This window comes from Falco naumanni, chromosome 2 (assembly GCF_017639655.2).
Source record: "Falco naumanni isolate bFalNau1 chromosome 2, bFalNau1.pat, whole genome shotgun sequence".
Taxonomy (NCBI): Eukaryota; Metazoa; Chordata; class Aves; order Falconiformes; family Falconidae; genus Falco; species Falco naumanni.
The window spans coordinates 115,708,660-115,727,132 of NC_054055.1; the positions used below are offsets into that span (position 1 = coordinate 115,708,660).

The window sequence follows — 18,473 nt, forward strand, 5'->3', positions numbered from 1 at the left end:
TATAGGGACTGCTTTCTCTTTATAAGTCGTCACCAACTTAGACACAACTTTCAGGGAAATTGTCAGAATGTATGGTAGAATAGATTTTTCATAGATTTAATATAATCAGGATGTGTTCAGTTCCGGTCATACGTTACCGTGAGGAAAAGGGAAGCATGGAGCAAGTGGTGCCTATTCCTTAAGGAGCAGCTGTACGTTCCTTGGAAAGTACGGAAAGCAGAGCTACCAGCCTACAAGACTAAAAAAACCGAACTTCCCGGGTCGATGCGTCTGCAGGTTTGAAGAATGCAGTTCAATTTTCTGCAGTTTATACTTTCTCATCTCATGTACGAGCAAGATAGTGACAAACCAGATAAAATGCAAAATAATGGAAAGAAAGTACACCACAAAGAAGGATGAATGCATGTGATAATGAGTTTCTAGAATCAGGAAGGAAAGAGAAGGAAAATAAGTAGCTAGGGAGAGCCAAAGTCACTCAAAAACCTACTGAACTGCTTGTGTTTCTGAGGACAGAATACTAAAGGGTATGGTCTGCAAAAGCAAAGAGCAGAGCATTAGCAAACTTAACCTTTATACATCTACCAGTTTCCTCCCATCAATGGTTTTCTGTGTGGAGATGATAATACCGAGATACTATCTGAAGTAACAAAGTAAAGCATTCAAGATTACCTGTATTTAATTATTAAATGTACTTTAGTACTAGAGACTGTTACATAATGCCAACATACCAAATGTGGAGGCTCATTCGTCCCAAGTGGTTCCTGCAATAAAAAAAAATACATATCAATAAATAAAAAAATATTAACTACAATTTATTTCCTAGAAGACAGGTCAAGTTCCTGAAATTTGTTAATTATGAACTCAAGAGCAGGAAAAAGCCCCCATTTTTCAGATTCCTGGCACAATTCTCTTCCCCAACCTCCTCCACCAGCTGCCTGTAAACTCACGACTACCTGCCTGACTTGCTCCGTGCCTTTCACACAAAGAACTTGCAGCAGTATTAATTAGTTCACCTAATGTGGATTAGGGTCCATGTAAATGTGTCTGCATTTATTTTTTCTGTCTATTTCTTGAAAAAAAGACAGAATTAAAACCCACAGAAGACTGTGACACCTCTTTCAACATGTGCTCTTCAAAATAAGGTTAAATGTTGCTTTCCTATTTTCAGTGCAGCAGTATCAGTTATTAATATACTTATTGCTGAGGTTTGCCTTTATTTTGCATTAGGATTTTGACAGTTCTGGCACTAATCTATTTGGGCAAGTTGCACTACCTTAGATTTAATAATGGATTAAAAATATTTTCCTGAAAAAAAAAAATCACTATATGTATTACAAATATTCTAGCATAAAAATAAGAAAAAAAAATATAAGCAGACCTCTATTACACAACATGGGGCAGATAGAAACAGTTGAGAATTTATTTCCATTATCAATTAGGCTCCATAAATTACTATGTTTTAAGGCAAATTATTCTTTCCATGAACGCAGCCTGCCACAGGGCAGTTGTTTTTACAAAGTATCCCTGACAATCTTCTCAACAGACAGAAAGATCCAGAGCGTCCACTTCAGTCTCCACCCTGAACAGACTCTTTATGTCATTCACAAGGGTCTTTAAATTGTTTCCAAGTAAACAGACAATTGGATTAAACAGCACAGCCCACATTATAACATTATTGTACGCTTTGAACTCCAAAGGTTTAACTTCTTTTAAGTTTTCCCCTTAACAAGTTCTGGTAACTCACCAACTTAACAGGTCGAATTGACATGATGATTTTACTAGATCCTCCCCAGTCAAAGAAACATTTATATTTTCCTTTCTCCAATATATACTGATCTCCACAGAAGTATTTCTGCCGATAGGCGACCCACCTGGAGAACGATGCAAACATTAAACTGAAAACATGACATCTTTCTGTATAGTCTGATGAAAATACTAACAAGTTAAATAGAACAATTTTGTCCAGCTGTCTTGGTTAAGCCCACCTGACAGACAGTGCAACATAAGACTCAATGAGAGGCACGGAGCTGTTACACACTTGATTTTCTGCTTTTACTGTGCAAACACTACTTTGACAAACACACAGCTTTGGGTCTCTGCCTTTCTATCAAATATACATTGAGCATGAGATGATGCCTTGCTTAGAAGCCCAGAGGAAAGACACTTAACTGACAAGTTTTTGAATCTCTCTCAGCTGAATCTTTACCTGTTGAGCATCCCCAGACAGGGCTTTCTTCCAACTTTTCCAGCTGGATTTAAGAAAAATGGTGCAAGAAGAGAGCGAAGTAAGTGAGGAAGCCTTGATGAGATAAAGCAAAAGCTTGCAATAGCTGGCAGTTCGAGCTTCTCCCACCCTACTTTCTCTGTTGCAAGAACAAAGAAACCCCCAGACTATGTGAGATCGAGAGTCCCTCCAGCCCCACGCAAGCTCTCTGGCAGTGGCAGAAGAAGGAGGCTAGTTAGACGCCACTGACTTTGCCACTTGTGGTGGTGTGTTCCTCTCTTAAGTCACCCATTACCCGGGGCTGTTATGTTAGGGATATTAGAGTGCGTCTCCTTTCCTAGTCCTTTCAGCACCTGTTTATGAACCTGTCATTAATTTGTCTAATGCTTTGTTAAATTTCCTGTTGCTATCTGTTACCACAGGCTCCTTCATCAGGAAGTTCCAGAAATTCACAGCCTCTGGTGTAAAAAAGGCTTTTTGCTCCCCACCTCTGTTTTAAAGCAATCTCCAGTTAGTTCTGTAAAGCATCCCCTAAACTGTTGTCATGTGGGATTCTGTGAATGCTGCTGCATTAAGCTTGTCTACCACCTTCAGGATGCCACAGATCTCATTTCTATCCCTCCTCATCCATCTCTACTCCAAACTCTGTTGCAGCCTGTCATCCTTGTACCTCATCCTCATGAGACACTACTACCCAGTCTCTATGTGAGTAGTTCAAATCCCCCACTGTTGCTACCTGTCCTAAGTTTGAGGCTTTTTTAGTCTCACTTAACAGTTGCTGATCCCTGTCACCATCACCATTAGGGTAGGTATGACAATGTTAATAGTGCACTTTTAAAATTACTATTAAAGCCTGGAACTTCCACCCACGATTCCATAGTGATCTTTTCCCATAACGTATTTTATGTTTCAGCACTTGAATATCATTCTTTATGTACAGTACCACTCCTTTGCCTATAATAGCTTACTCTAACGTTCCTGTAGAGTTGGTAGTGCCTCTGCTGATCCTTCCTGTGAATGTCTGCAGTATCTGCTGTATCTGAGGTGTTATTTCATGCCAAGCATCTGTCAACAGATACTGCAGATGGTCTAATGTGCCCCTCTTATTTATTGCAATTGTGCTGTTTGTTTTCCTCCTGGACTTCACATATGCACGCTGAAAGTTAGCCAAGTCCACCCTGTAGGCTGTATCAGCTTGAACCAGTACTCTCCCACAACTGCTGCTTTAATCCCCTTCTTTTAAATAGTTCTCTAAAAAGCATCTTAATTTTCAGTGCCAGCAGCCTGACTTTACTATAAATAAGGCACAGCTCATCCTTTCTGTACAGCCTCCACCTATCCCCAAAGGTATCCTAGTTCTTGACAAACTTAAAATCCCTCTTCTGTATCACTGTCAAAGTCCTTGTATCATGAAACTACAGTCTGTGTGACCTCTGGAGGGACATCACAAGCTTTTTCTAGTAATAAGAATATGCAGATCCAAATCAAGGTGTAGGCATGAGATTTAGAGAAGATTTCTTTTTTCCTTCTTCCATTTACCAAGGAAATTGAAAGAAACACCTTTTTTTTTTTTTAACCACCTGTACCCTGTGAAATCTATTCTGTCAAAGGATGTAGCCAAACCCAACTGCACAGAAAAATACTTAATACTTCCATTCATGTATTTCAGTAGACTTACACTCCACTTCTCACAAGAATCGATCTCGTCTCTGGGCCAAATCCAGTCTCCTCCAAATCAGGGATTTCTTCATTGACAACGTTTAATGTTTTCCCATCTTCATCTTCAGACTGAAAAAGTGCCACTGACGACTCTATGAAATCCTAAGAGGCAGCACAGGAGTTAGACAACAAGCTGTCACAGCTTAATGACACCTTGCAACATGAAACATTTTGGAAAAGAGTTGTAGCATGAAAGAGAGCGTTTTATAAAGCAGTCAAGGGAATTAGGTCCCTTGTGTGGATCTTTACGGGATATTTTGGCACTGAAGTGCCTAGCTGGAAGTCTGGCAATCTGATATGGCCTTCAGTGGTTTCCGCTGAAGAGAGGAAGACCCTGCTGCCCCTGAGCACCATCCTTTCCTCTATGAGGGTGACTTACGAGTGCAAAGAAGCCTGCGGGGGGAAGACAAAGGTTGGGGATTTAGCACTGAACTTCCAACAGCTTCACAAATGACTACTCCAAGCATTACCATGACTATAGCTTTTTACTTCCAGTTCTCCTTCTCATCCTTTCCTAGTGACAAGGCAATAAGGATGGAGAGGAAAAGATCACCTTTCCAGCACAAGGGGTTTGTGGTTTCTGGATATATCCATTGCATCTAACTGTATCCACTGCCTAATCACTACAGCTGTAAAATAAATCCCACATCACATTGCCATGTTCTCACTTACATAGCCATGTGCCATTGCTTTACGCCTTCAGCTCGCATAGTTCTTTGACCAGATTACTTGCACAGCTTCAGATTATTTGAATTTGGGTTTCAGATCTCTAACTTTTTAACCACTTAACAATTTCGAGCACACAGTTCAGTCACCGCTTGGGAAAATGGAAAACAACTATCCATTCACTTTATTCCTTTAACTTTTAACAGAAAGCATGAACTCAATTCTATTTCAGTGCTTTTGAAACATTTAGCAATGTTACAGTAAGTTGAAAGTAAGTCAGTCTTGTAAACAAGAGAAAAGGTTATCAAGCAAATACAGGAGCTGATACAGAATCACAAACGTATGAGGACACCATCACAGGAATTGTTGCACTAAATACTGCTGCTGTAGCTCTTATAAGCTACCAACCAGAGAGCAGTAAACTGAAGGCTGCACTGAGAAAACTGGTTTGCAACAATCAAAAACCACTCAGAAATTAAGGCCAGGCCAGGCATGCAGTCAGATTCATTTGGCCCAGTGACCCTGATCAAACTTGGACTCCTTAGAGGACACCGTACCTTTGTATAGGATTCAGTCACCACGAATAGTGAAAACCAGTTTTAGAACAAACACTTGATGTGGCTCAACCTCTCTGCATTGTTTACAGGACACTAAAAAGTGACAGAACAAATTCTGTAGTAAAATTGGTTTTCCTACTATGTTGACCATCTCCTTTTGTTTATTTAAAAAGTCACAACTACATCAGGTATACACTAGAAATCAAAGTGCCAGGTCTGGCAAAATCATCATAAACAACTGCAGCTTCAGACTACTTTTTTAGAAAAAAACAACAAACCAAACAACAATTAACCCCAAAAACCACTAGTGCAGTTTTATGAATGAAAACCAGCTACTCTTAACAGTCTTAAAGCAAGGACTTGTAAGACTTCCCAAAAATCCATGCAGATCAAATCTGCACATGATTTCGTTGACTAAATTTAAAATACTGAAATATACCCATGATTGTTACCGCATTTAAAACACGTTTCAAATTCAGCCATCATTCTGTCCTCCCTAAATTTTCACTACAGCTTCTCTTACAATAAGCAATAAAAGAAATACATAAAAATGGACTTTTAGACCAAGGCAAATCATTTTAGACTTGAAAACATTAGGGGGAAAGCTCCAAAGGCAGCACATTCTGCTCCACTGAAAAGGACTCAGACACTTTGCTCTTTCCCCAACCACAACAGCCACAGGAAGCCCCAGGTCCACAGATTCCCTCATTTGACGCTGCAGAAAAGAAGCAAATGCAAGCGTCCCCCAAGCCAGCACAGTACAAACTGCTCTCTGCCCTCAGGAACAAGCCCTGTATTTGACTCTGGTGCGTCCAATGTAGATGCTGCTAACAGAGCTGGCAGTATGTTGGAGAAAAACAATTCTTCAAGCTCTTTCTATCTCTGCTTTCAAAACACTCCCTGAATCCCCACATTAAGAGCTTGTGACTGTTTGCAGCAGAATTTATTTAAGACTGAAAACTCTTGCAGCATGCCTACATGCGTATGCACCTTCACCAGTGGGTGGGGAAGGGTGACTTGAAACAATCCCTCTTCTGCGTGCCATCTAACCTTCCAATTTGTCAGAAAATTAAATTCATGCCTCAGCCGAACTGCAGTCACTGGTATGTGTACAGAAACACGTGCTGGATTTTCCTAGCGCTAATAAGCTCTGGTGGAACCTGTCACACTGAGCGTCGTGGCGCAGGAACATCTGAATCGCTTTGCATAGTACTAAGCCACGTTGACAGAGCCGGGACTGACACAGGCTAATGAAGCACGCTGTACCCAGCCTGGCTCTCTGCAAAGCCATTTACGTGCTCCTGTACCACACTCCCTGCTCTGGGAGCACGGCACAAAGACACTTGATCCAGCTCTGCCTGGAGCTGACTCAGGTACACAAGGCTCATTAGCTTCAGCTGCGTGAGCCAGGCTAAGTTGTTTCCAGGTCTGGGCTGGCCTTAAAGCCAACACAGTCAAGGTCGTCTGGTGTCATGCCCAAGCCAAAAAAAAAAAAAAAAAAAATACCCTAGCTGGATTGGCCCCCTACATGAGACCACATCAGCGAGTGCACATGAAGAGCAGCGTCAATGCCCAGCCCCACTCCCTAAGCTGATCATGAATAATGCAACTCGGCTACATGTCACAAAATCCTTCATCTTCTGCAGACACTCTTGAATTCACCTGATTAAAACAGAATTTCTAGGGAAGAGCAATAAAGATCTGATATCCAGGAACAGCCCTGCTGAGTCAGACACCATCGCAACCGTTACCACGCTACTTCAGACAGAATTTCTGAGATGACCGAGAAGACCTACTGTGCTCACAAGGGGCCTGCAGCACACAGAACTAGTTTTGGATTTTTGCCCAGGTCCTTCTGAAAACAAGAGTTTGGCACTAAAATGTTATTAAATACCTGACCTTGAGTATCGTATACAAAGTCATGAAGGGAGCATATGGCAAGCCTGAACGCTGACCTACGTACTGCACATCAGCGAGGCAGTCAATCTGCTGGTCAAGCCGAACAACAAAATGCCAGTGCCATGAGTCATTTTATTGGCAACTAGCTAATTGCCTTTAGTTATGCTACAATTTGAGAAAAAGCATTACTTACGCTTTTATTACATACATCGGTATTTATATGCCAATTTGCATGATCGATGTCGGTATATGAGTGCAAATGATACATGTTTTTAAAATGTTAATGACTGTTCCTGGCACGAGTCAAATTAAATACATGCATATATGTGGAAGGTCAACCCTGCTAGGCACGTGCACAATTTTAAGCTTGTAATTGTGTCCTTTGACAAGAGGAAGATCTAAAAAGATCAATTTAAGTTACTCAAGTATCCTACATATAGCCTGAAAAGAAAGAAAAACTAAGATATAGTCAATAACTCAGCTGGACTCCACACGTTCAAAAAACAGCCTGTTTTTCTCAGAAACCTGGAAATAAATTAGAGAAGGACATTTTCCTTTAATTCAGTTTATTCTTCTATCTTTCAGTTATATGATAGATTCTGATTATAGATTCTTCTAGGTACCTTTTATAAAAACCAAAACTGCAAACTGAATTTAAGCATGGCCTTTCTGGGTTCACATTAACTTTATGTTTTTCCCTTTAAGTAATGACTGTTGAGACAGTCAGTTTGCTCTAAATGCCTACCCTCAAACTTCGCAAAATTCCTGGCTCAGGAATATCACACCTCCTCACATGAGGAGATGAGTAAACCGAGTATATATGATTGAGCAATCTCAGAGTGAACAATCTAATTCTCAAAAGGAGTCACTCTCTGCAGCTGTATTTAAAGCTCACAGAGTTCCTATTATAACAAAAAAATCCTCAAACCCCCAACAAACAAAAAAATGCCAAAGCAAAGGAAATGATGAAGTTCTAATCCCAGGTTTCCCCAGCACTGAAAAGTCTAACTTGGCTTCCAATACTGGACTCTTGATACAGTTTTTATTATTATTTCATCTGTGCCCCCACTAAACACTTTAGTAGCAGGGATTTTTTCACCATGATTATTTTTGCTGCCAAAATTTTCTGGCACAAAAATCACAGAGACAGAGGGTAATGCTGTTTTAAGGCTTGCAACAGCTGCTGTGCTGAAAAGCTATTTTTATTTTAATAAAGAACTACACTGTACACTTCCTCATGGTTAAACTTTTAAGAAAATTCTGTTCTAGAGATTCAAATAGCTTGAAGTGCAGAAGTGAGATATTTGAAAAATCTGGCAGGTAGACAAGGAATTCTGCAAGATACATTCTTTGTATGAACTTTACAAAGGCTCTTTAGAGCCTGCTTTTGCTTTACCATGTATATACAGTGCAGTCTAAATTTCAGCAAGTAGGAAAAGAATCAGAATGAACTTGGGCAAAAGATGGAACGACTAAACCCAAGACAGCTGTACCATATAGAAGGAATAACCCTCCTCTTTATGCCTAGAACTGTGCATAATTGGTGTGAAATTCATAAAAGTACTTACAGCCTGAAGGAACCGGAAAGACAGGAGGACACTGTCAGTTCCCCCCCACGAGTGTCTGTCTTCATAATCTCCCTCCTCCAGCAAGTACTGATGGCCTTTGTAGCGTTCTTTATCATAGGCAACCCATCTACAGCAACCACACAACAAAAGAAAGAGAAGTAACTAAAAGCAAAATGACTGCACGCCTGGTTTTCCCTAACAAATAAAAGGGGAAGAGAACATCCTAAGAACCCTACAATGAGTACCACAGACTCTGCTAACAAACAAGGCAACGCTTGTTTGAAATCATAACAGTCATCCACAAAGTGTTCTTCGTGGATCAATACTCCATGCGATTCCTTCTCCAACAACAGTTTCTTTGTGTAACACTTCCCCGCACACCTCCTCTGGGTCAGCCACGTTCCCAACACCAACATCCAGCACTAGAGAGGCCAGTACACCAGCCAAAACACCATAACCCACCAACTGTTAATGAAAAAAACACCAAGCAGTAGATGTCTTCAGTGTATTAATAAGTGATGAGATTCTACCCTTGCTGGAGCAGGTGACAAAATAATGGGATTTCAGCAGAACAGACTTTAACCTGCTTATATTGTTTCCTGCTCTCATCTAAAAACACATATATACGAGTAAACAAGTGAACTGAATATATGTAAAATATTGCATATGGAATACATTTTAGCACTAAGGGAATAAGAGTTTTGAACTTTTTTTTAAATTTTTTTTTTTTTGAACAAAGAAGGCTCAATTAAAAGAAGGTATTTCCACATCAACTTTGAAAGCTCTAATGGAGCTTAATTTGAAAAAGTGCTTCCCCCTCCTTCTTTCTTGTAAGCATTTCTTTCATCAAAGCTTCCTTCTAAGTATTAGAACTACTGTACAAATTCTGTCAGCACTGAAATTTGGCAGGCAGGGATAGCCTTACTCTTTCTACCATTTGGTTTACATTAATTCAGCTGTTTAAGTTACCGCAGTATTAAATATAAAAGCCGCCACAACAGACAGAAGGATGATTTTTAATAATTTGAGGCTTCCCCAATAGTAAATACATAATGTATTTATGAATAGATTATTTTAGAGTATTCACAATTAAGTTTATTTTTAATTTAGTGCTTGTAAGATTCCGACAACAGCCTGAAAGGATGCGTGTGATTGAATCTTTATACTGAAGTATTAACATTGAAATCATGGAAGACAAAAAAATAAGAATTTCTGAAAACAATTTTATTGCTAAGCTCCTTGGCCGAAGCAAACATCCTGCGTGCTTTCAAACAGTCCCGTCCTGTTGAGTCTTGGGAGAGGTTGAAAGAATAACGCATGGTGGGGTTGGTAGCTACCTAAAATAGCTGGCGCTGAGCCTACCTCGCGAGCAGGTGACCTAAGGGCTGCGTCACACAGCCCTTCTCGTGCCTGTGTACGACGGAGAGAGCGAGGCAGGGCAACACAGAATCGATCTGAGGCCCCAGTGAAGGAAAATGAGTAGGTTCTTAATGCCAGCTACCACGCAGCAGGGTTGCAAAGGAAAACCATTAAAACAATAAAACAGTTTATAGATTTCAGAGGCATTATACTGTCCAATTGAAGACTGACCACACCTACCCAAGGTAATTTCCGTAAATTCATTAGAGACTATCAGAAGTATAAAAAGCAATATAAATTAAAGCTCTGTGTAAATGCTGTCATTAAGGAACAAAGTGGCCTAGTTTATTGGCATACAAATGGTAAACACTGACTTCACACCTCTCACACATTTAGTTTTATCTTCCTATGTTCCCTAGATAAGCCACATGGAGAGGTGGTTTTATCCAAGGCTGACAACTGACAAAAGAAATATATATTCCTTACTTTTCAAAACATCTTACCAGCGAGAGATTCTAACCCCCCCCCTTAGTCAGTACTTCTCAGCATTTAGTTATGATTTCCTATTTTAAAGTAAATAAATATAAAAGTGAAATATACTTACACTCCACCAATTACACGTATTGATCCAATTTCCTGAAACTCCTCTTCACCACCAAACGCAGCTGGGACAGAACTGATGTTTTCCGAAAACTCCTTGGACCATCCTCCAAAGTGGGTTTTCTCATATATTATTATCTAGAAAACATGATGTTAAACAATGCCTTAAGAATGCCCTGAACAGTAACTTGAAGGCTGGGGGGGTGTACTGCTACAGTACGTGGAAGACATCCTTCTTCCCCCTCCAACAAGACATCACTATGAAGAAATTTCAGTGTTGCATTCCCTCAGCCCTTCTGACTCAAGTGCCCTTGTCAGGCTATTTGCAGACGTTTCCACAGAAAACTACTTATTCACACAATTCTATATACATAAATGCACTCTGCAGCTATACGACTGTGATTTATTCTGTAATCCTGTGCCTGGGCAGTGCATACTAGCCTGCCGTGAATCCTACCTGGTCACAGCTAGACACACCGAGCTTAATCCTTCAAAAGTAGTCACAAAGTCCTTCTCTGACTTTGCTGAAGTTATTTCAGTGACTGCAGTTAACAGTCCCTTCCGTTTCCTGATCTGCTAAATCACACAGATCAGCCATTAATAGTATTAATATTTATTGCGGTATTGATTAGAAAAATGCCCAAGTCTTGCATGTATTTGGATAATTAAAAGTTACCTAAAACATTAGTATTTTTGTGAAGAACTAGAAAAAGGAGGGAAAAGGAACAATAACTGGATTAGCTTTCTGCTCCTCAAATCACAGAAAGGTCATGGCCTCACTCACTACTCTTGCAACGGGATCAGGTATAGGAAGGAACAGTCCTATTCCTGCCCTCTTCCTCCCCTCCCTTTTTTTAAACTCTGTATGTTAAATAGGAACATCTCTTCTCATCCTTTTCCATTATGGTGACTGATGTGTCAGTCAGGAAAACTCATTTTATTTTGTAAAAGCTTTACAATTCTTCTATAGGAAATTCACATTCTCCTAATGTGTAAGAAACAAACTACTACTACTTTTACATCTCACGAAACACTAGTAAGAAAGTCTGGATTTGACAGCATTAGTGAATATTTATTCATCAGCAAACACTGAATACTTCATCGAACATCACACATCCGACAAAAAAACCACAACAGCTTAAACAAAGGTTTTATATTTCCAATGTGCTCATATTTTATTCTCAATGTCCTCAGTGCTTACCTTGACATTCATTGGCATTTGTACTTTTAGTCCACCCTAAAAAAAGTAAAGAGGGGGGGGGAAAAAAAGTATTTATATAAAACTTAAAGCTTTGACGTGTATTTTGTAGTACTATTGGAGCATGAAGTCTTTGTAATTATATTCACCATTTTCAGTGTTGGCCAAATAAAACGCTAGTTTAAATACTCTGATAATTCCTGAAGGCCAGGGACACTATAATCCTGACCTATGAACAAATCGGTGCCTTGACAAGCCTGTAGGAGTGCAAGCAATTTGAAAATATTCCTTCACTGTTTATTAGTAAAAGCAAATATTTACTATGTGTTTTCAAGCCAATTGATATTGACCAATTTTTAAAATTAACTTTTAGATCTTTGTTGTATGTATTTCAAGTTTCTTAAACACAGACGGTGGAACACTAAGAAACTATGAACACCAGAAGAGAGAGAAAATAGAGGCTGACATATTCGTATCTATGGTCGAAGAGCAAATGCAACAAATGCACTTTCTCTGAAAATGTTAGTGAATAACATTCCGTGAGGAAATAAGACACTTACTTCCCATGAGCGACTAAAGACAGCTGTTACATCTTATTCCTTTGTGACTTTTAAACTCTCTTTCTGAGGTTTGCTATGTATACAGTACAGTTATGTGTTACACCCTCCCACAACTCTTTCGTATTTAGATCTACGTGCTGTCTAGCAAAACAAAAATCAGCTGCACCTCCCAAGGTTTTTGTGCAATGTGTGGTCAGAGGAATCCTACCTGGGTAATAAACTCCTCACCTGATCTTCCACCCCTGGTAGATTCTAGCTGTACCATTAAGAAAAGAAAATCAACAACTTCTGAAGAGCTTTTTTAGTTAATGAATTGGTGTTGGCTGCAATACAATTAAGAGCCTTTCAGTTCTGGCTTATTCAATCTCCACTCCACAACAGCAGTTTCCCAGGAAGATGTCCTGGTGAATCAGAAGCCCAGCAAGCCAAGGTGACTGCTGTGCCATTACAACACTGCAAATACACCATGGCGTGAGATGTTACATAGATAAGGTTTAACCTAAGTCATATTTAGGTCAAAACTCTCTGGGAAGCAACAACGTAAAGAGGAAGACACAGAGCTTATCAGGAAATTGTGAAGTCCTCACCATTTTTAAGGGACGCAGAGATTTTACATCTGCTGAAGGAATTCCAGATGGTGAATCGCATTCCTCCAAAACCTTCATCTCTCCTTTGTAATTAAAGTCTGAGTAAGCAAGCCATCTATAACAATAGGGACACAGGATTTATTGATCTGATTAGATAGATTACCAAATACAAACATCTTATTAAACTTATTTTCCTTTTTGTACTCAGAAGAGCCAGATGATGTGTTTTAGATACTGCCAGCACACCAAAACAAAGTTATATTTAAATGTACTGGCAACATCAATACCAAGATGATCTCACTTTTTCTCAGTCCAAGCTAAACATAAATGAAAGAGAAGATAATTACCAGTTTGTTCACTTACTTTAAGAAGTGACTTTGTTATGCTATGAATACACAAAAGCATCATTAGTACTGAGGATGAGACACATCAAATTTTACCTCAGATTGTCACCTTAGGAATTAAAAGGCTTCTAATATCAATCCTACTTTGTTTTTTCAGTTATTAAAATAGTGATGATTTACAAGACTTCTTTGTAAAGCAGGCTATCATAGTATTGACATGAAGATTAAATATGGTAAGACTCCTTCAGACTGTTTTAAATCAAAAAGCTGAATGAAATAGTGGGACATGGGGTTAGCAGACCAAATAAGGGAAGAAGGAAGATGCACTGAGCCATATGAAAAATTATTTTCTTAAAACTACACAGACCGACCACAAGCAGTTAAAAGCTATAATAAATTCTATCAAAATAAAGACAAGACTCTGTTTTTAATTCCTTCACCACCTCAAGCTTCAGAGATGTACTGTGAGGTTGTGGGAAGGAAGGCTCGGCTCATGTGGAAAGGCAGACTCAAGACTCTTGTAACACAACAGCTAATGTCACTCTGCAATGATTTATAAGAAGAGGCACAGAACTCCCAAACTTTAGGAACTGCGAAGTGCTGGCCACTTACCCAGGAAACAGACTATTCTGCTCAATGCACGAAATGCTGGGCTACCAAGGGGCCTGTATCACATCGCATCACCTCTCTCCAGAAAGTCAGGATATGGCTGTAGCTTGAGAAATGCTTGGATGATGCAATATTTATTTTCTGGTATTCAGCCATAGTGTTATAGCAGGGTGGAGGACTAAGGAGACATCATCTATTCTCCAATGAACTAAAAGCTAATTATAGCTGAGCTGCTTAATCTATTTATAAAGCTACTAAAAGACAGTGTTATAGAAGACTTCTGCCAGTAACTAGAGGAAAAATGCCTTCAAAAATTTAGTTCCATTGTGAGGAGCCCACATACCACAACGCAGAAATGTACAGTTTGGAATATCTAGTGTATGTTACCTGATTTGTAGCGCTCCCCCCACCTCCCCAATATAGTTTCTGTTGCTGACTGACTTCCATCCCATGACGTTACTCCTCTACCTGCTGGCAAAATGCTATTAAAAAAAGGTTCAGTACTCACACTCCTGACTTGACTCTTATATAAGGGTTTTTCTCAACATCCAGTTCTTCTAAATTGGCAACCGCACTCTGTATGCAGATAGGGAGTCCCTCCGTGCTGCCAGCTGCCGGGCAGAATTCTGCCTCTGGAACGCCGCAGCCCTGTGGAAACAAATCAAAGGGTAAGTAAGGTTTATCCATGCTGCCAGAGCCCGGCCCCTTGCCGCGGGGGAAGGGCCAGGAAGGTTTCCTTCTTTTTTCCCCTGTCTTCCGACTCTTCTAATCTAACTCCAGGCTTCATATGATGGGAGGGTTTTAGTTTGTTTGGTTGTTATTATGGTGTGGTTTTTTTTTTTTTTTTTTTTTTTTTTTTTTTGTTTTTTTTTTTTTTTTTTTTTGTTTGTTTTTTTTTTTTTGTTTTGTTTTTTTTTTTTTTTTCTTCAAATGAAGACTGGAACTTTTAGAAAAGCTAAGGGAACTAAATTTCCAGCTCCCACTAATTTTCAAAGAAGAACTATGCGTTTACGCCTGTTAAGCTACTTTTAAAAAGCTCAGTTTAAATACTCTCCAAGTCAAGGATCTGACAGTATTTACTGACGGACAAACCATGCCTACAATACTACCGACTTTTTTGTTTTGAAAAACAGTGCTTCTGTAACACACACAGATACATATGATGCAAGCATAACCAAAACTGTCTGGAAGCGTTTGCTACATCCCCATCTCCCCTCAGTGACAGTTAGGTTCTGTAATGCATCTGACTATGGTTTCAAGCCATACAAGTTCAATTTTCTGTCACGCTAAATACATCTACCACATTTTAGACAAAAAAAAAAGAAAAAGATCAGTGCTATAAAGTATTTGTTTTGTTAAGTAGACATTTTAGTAATTTTCCTGTTACTACAAAGCAACAACCCCTGTTACCTTACTGAAAGTTTTCTACTGATAGGTAACACCATGCTGGAGAACAACTTGTTGAACACATGATCCGCTCTAGAATTTGCAGGGATTTTACTGAACCACCCTCGTGTCATAATATTTCTATAAAACGCATGGCCAATACTTTCTCCCCCAGCGTTCAAACGCATCATGAATCAATGAGGATCTTCCATAGGGTGCTGCTCCAGCGGCACGTTACAGAACAGCCTTCCTGCTACAGCGAAAGCTGGCTCACCTGCTCCCAGTTTGCTCAGCTGTTGCTGGAAATCTCCAGTTCTCAGTGACAACTTCACAGCACCCTTCCCCTTATCCCCTCCTGGCCCACGGACCCATGTGCATTAGGACAAAGGGCTTGGACAGCATACAGGGACCCTGGAAAGTTCTAAACGTGGCTGGAGGAAGATGCCCCTTGCATATGCACTAGATAAGAGGGATAAGGAGCCGTCCCTGAGGATGCCCTCAGGAAGCACCTGGTTACTGGATTTGTTGAGGACGCAGGCAGGTTCATATCAGGACAGAGATACCATACGGCCTGGCCTGTAGCTTCTGCCAGACCCGAAGGGCAAAACCACAACAGCTTGCAGAGAAACCCAGCAACAGGGCACGGAAGGTCTTAAAAGTCACAGCACCTCATCTCACAACAACACCTGCGCGCTCTCCTTTTTCACATAGGTTTTGAGTGTAGCTTTCAAATGATGGAGTAACATCCCACCGAGGAACACACCTCCTCTTGGCAAGTAAAGCTCTTTCAGGAGTTATTTCACTGTCAGCAATAAACGTGGCAATTACAATAGATGGACTTCAGGGTATTATTTCGATTTCCTCATGAAACCTGAAGTAACAGTTTACTTTTGCCAACTCTCCCTCATGCACAATCGTGTTTCCTCTGTATCATACCTTGCTAACAATGCACCATTTGTTTTTAGAACAAAAACTGCAACACCAGAATTTTTATTTTCAGAAGAGTGAAACCAGAATAACTAGGAAAAAAGACTTTTAGTACAATGTTACTTTATGGCAAAGCGCTAAGGAACACCATTCCTCAATTGTAAGTGTATTGCTAGACACATTTTTTTTTTTTTAAAGTTACCACAAAACCCTCCTCATAGTTTTCACATGTCTGCGCATCTTATTAAATCACAGTTAAGAAGTATTTGAAGTTCATAGTTCTTTCTAATAATATCTGATACGTGATAAGGCTGAGATCTGTGAATTCAACAATAAAACTTGATACTGAAAATCAGAAGCTGCACCTGTAAGAATTCTACAAATAATGATGCTACTCTTAATGGTTTCAGATAAATTCTAAAACAAAGTACCTACAAGACTAGACAAGTGGCAAAATAAAGTATCTTTGCCTGCGGCCTCAGACAGTACAGGAGACTGAGTATGTTTAATTTTAATTCAGTAGGAGGCTTTTGTTGTTGTTTTTTTTTCATTTGAAGATTGGAAAAAGTCAGTCTATGTTTTCTTTTCAAGTCTGCTCTCCTGCCTCTGAAGCTCACAAGGCAGGCTCCACCTCAAGAGATGAAGAATGTAGTAGTTCTCCAAAGGGTAGGTGAAGCACTCATAATAACATCTCTCCTGTTTATCACCATTTCTCTCCAGCCAGATTTTGACAGTCATAAAAAAAAATAAAAATCTACCCATTGTGATGGTGTTTGTGTGTGTAATAGATTAAGTCCACAAAGTCCTCTCATAAATCATCACACAGTAAACTGAGGTCTTCATCAAAAGCAATTCAAGTATCTATTTTTAAAGGTAATAACATATTTGAGCAAGAAGTACATTGTATTTTCTAAGCTCATTTTTTTGAAGTCACAGTATACCTTTTGACTTAAATACTGAGTTAAATTTACATATATTAATTCACAGACTGCAGAAAATGGTAAAATTTAGTATTGCTGCATGAGGTGAAAACCATGTATTTGCAGATGTACACTCCAGTACTATGCCATCAATTCATGTAATTTAAGGTTGTAAACTTTGGCTTGGTAAATATTTGCCCTAACACGTTCATATTTGCCTCCGCATATTTAATAGGAATCATTACTTTCAGGTTTCTTTGACATTCCTAATGAAGCCACCATCTTTAGAAACAAAATGAAAACCACACAGATACGATAGCATTCAGGTTGAGAACTAGATCCTTCAGTCCAAAGCCCTTTCATTTGCAAGGCGTCAAGATTTTGAAATAAGATACCCACAACGCAAAACTATTACCATGCAAAACTATTTACCACAGCGTTTCAGGCCAGATCCCAAACTGGGAAGTTTCCTCCCTGTACCTCCCCTGGCTCTGCCACCCCCATCACAACCAGCCAAAACTCAGGTCATGGGCATTATCCTACTGACACATCATGCAAAAACAGAATATAAAGCCCAGCGAACAGATTAGGTAGCTGTGCTCATTTCCAATGATAATGCACAACCAGCAAATGCTCAGGTAGGTCGCAGCCTCCAGGCACCCCGCTGTGTTTTCCTTCGCTCTGCGGTACGCTCCTGCTGCCTCCACGCTGCCATCCTGGAGCGCCTGTGCTTCCCTCGCCGTCTTTTGGGAGCAGAGATGTTTCCAAAAGGACAGGGAATACTTGTGCTAGCTCGCACAGAGCAGACACTTCCCAAACTGTAACACAGCCCTCAGCAGAAAGGTTAAGGCTTCTTCCGAAGAGGGTCAGGATGACCCTCAAGACCTCAGCATGAAATATTACTCTTCCGTAGCATCTCTGCCATTTTTCTAGTCCAACCAAGAGCTCCACCAGAAGTAAGAGACCTAGAGCCTTCAACCCCCCCCCCCCAGGTGGCATTAGCCGTTTACCCTTCTTTCCAGCTTCAGGGTTGCAGCCCCAACAGGGCTAAATGATTTCAGCACTGTTAGGTCTTCTCCTTGGACTTGTAAGCTGTGGTGACTGAACCGATCTAAAGCAGCTTATTTAAATGAGGTAGCCTTTTATCTCAACAACAGGACAAAGAACGACTGAAGTCTGGCTTCTTAAGCTAAATGCCAAAACAATGATGAGAGAAGAGTCTATTGAAAACCAGGCCTAATTAGTTCTGGTATTCGCACGATTCCTTTTTAATGCAGTCTAGACACGCATCTTACTTTTGATACACAGTTTGTCCTTAGGATATGTCAGCTTCCACAGCTTTTTTTACTT

General features: G+C 40.0%; 1 protein-coding gene across 2 annotated transcripts in view; it reads right to left on the minus strand.

Moving 5' to 3' along the window:
* CRYBG3 (crystallin beta-gamma domain containing 3) overlaps nucleotides 1–18,473 on the minus strand; it is a 94,690-nt gene that overhangs the window by 23,503 nt on the left and 52,714 nt on the right. For both annotated transcript variants that reach the window (XM_040583011.1, XM_040583012.1), the window contains 8 exons: nucleotides 14,399–14,538; nucleotides 12,938–13,052; nucleotides 11,794–11,829; nucleotides 10,597–10,730; nucleotides 8,634–8,760; nucleotides 3,903–4,045; nucleotides 1,745–1,871; nucleotides 729–761 (listed from right to left, as the gene is read on the minus strand). In XM_040583011.1, coding sequence (XP_040438945.1) covers nucleotides 729–761; nucleotides 1,745–1,871; nucleotides 3,903–4,045; nucleotides 8,634–8,760; nucleotides 10,597–10,730; nucleotides 11,794–11,829; nucleotides 12,938–13,052; nucleotides 14,399–14,538 — 855 coding nt within the window. The remainder of the gene's footprint in view (nucleotides 1–728; nucleotides 762–1,744; nucleotides 1,872–3,902; nucleotides 4,046–8,633; nucleotides 8,761–10,596; nucleotides 10,731–11,793; nucleotides 11,830–12,937; nucleotides 13,053–14,398; nucleotides 14,539–18,473) is intronic.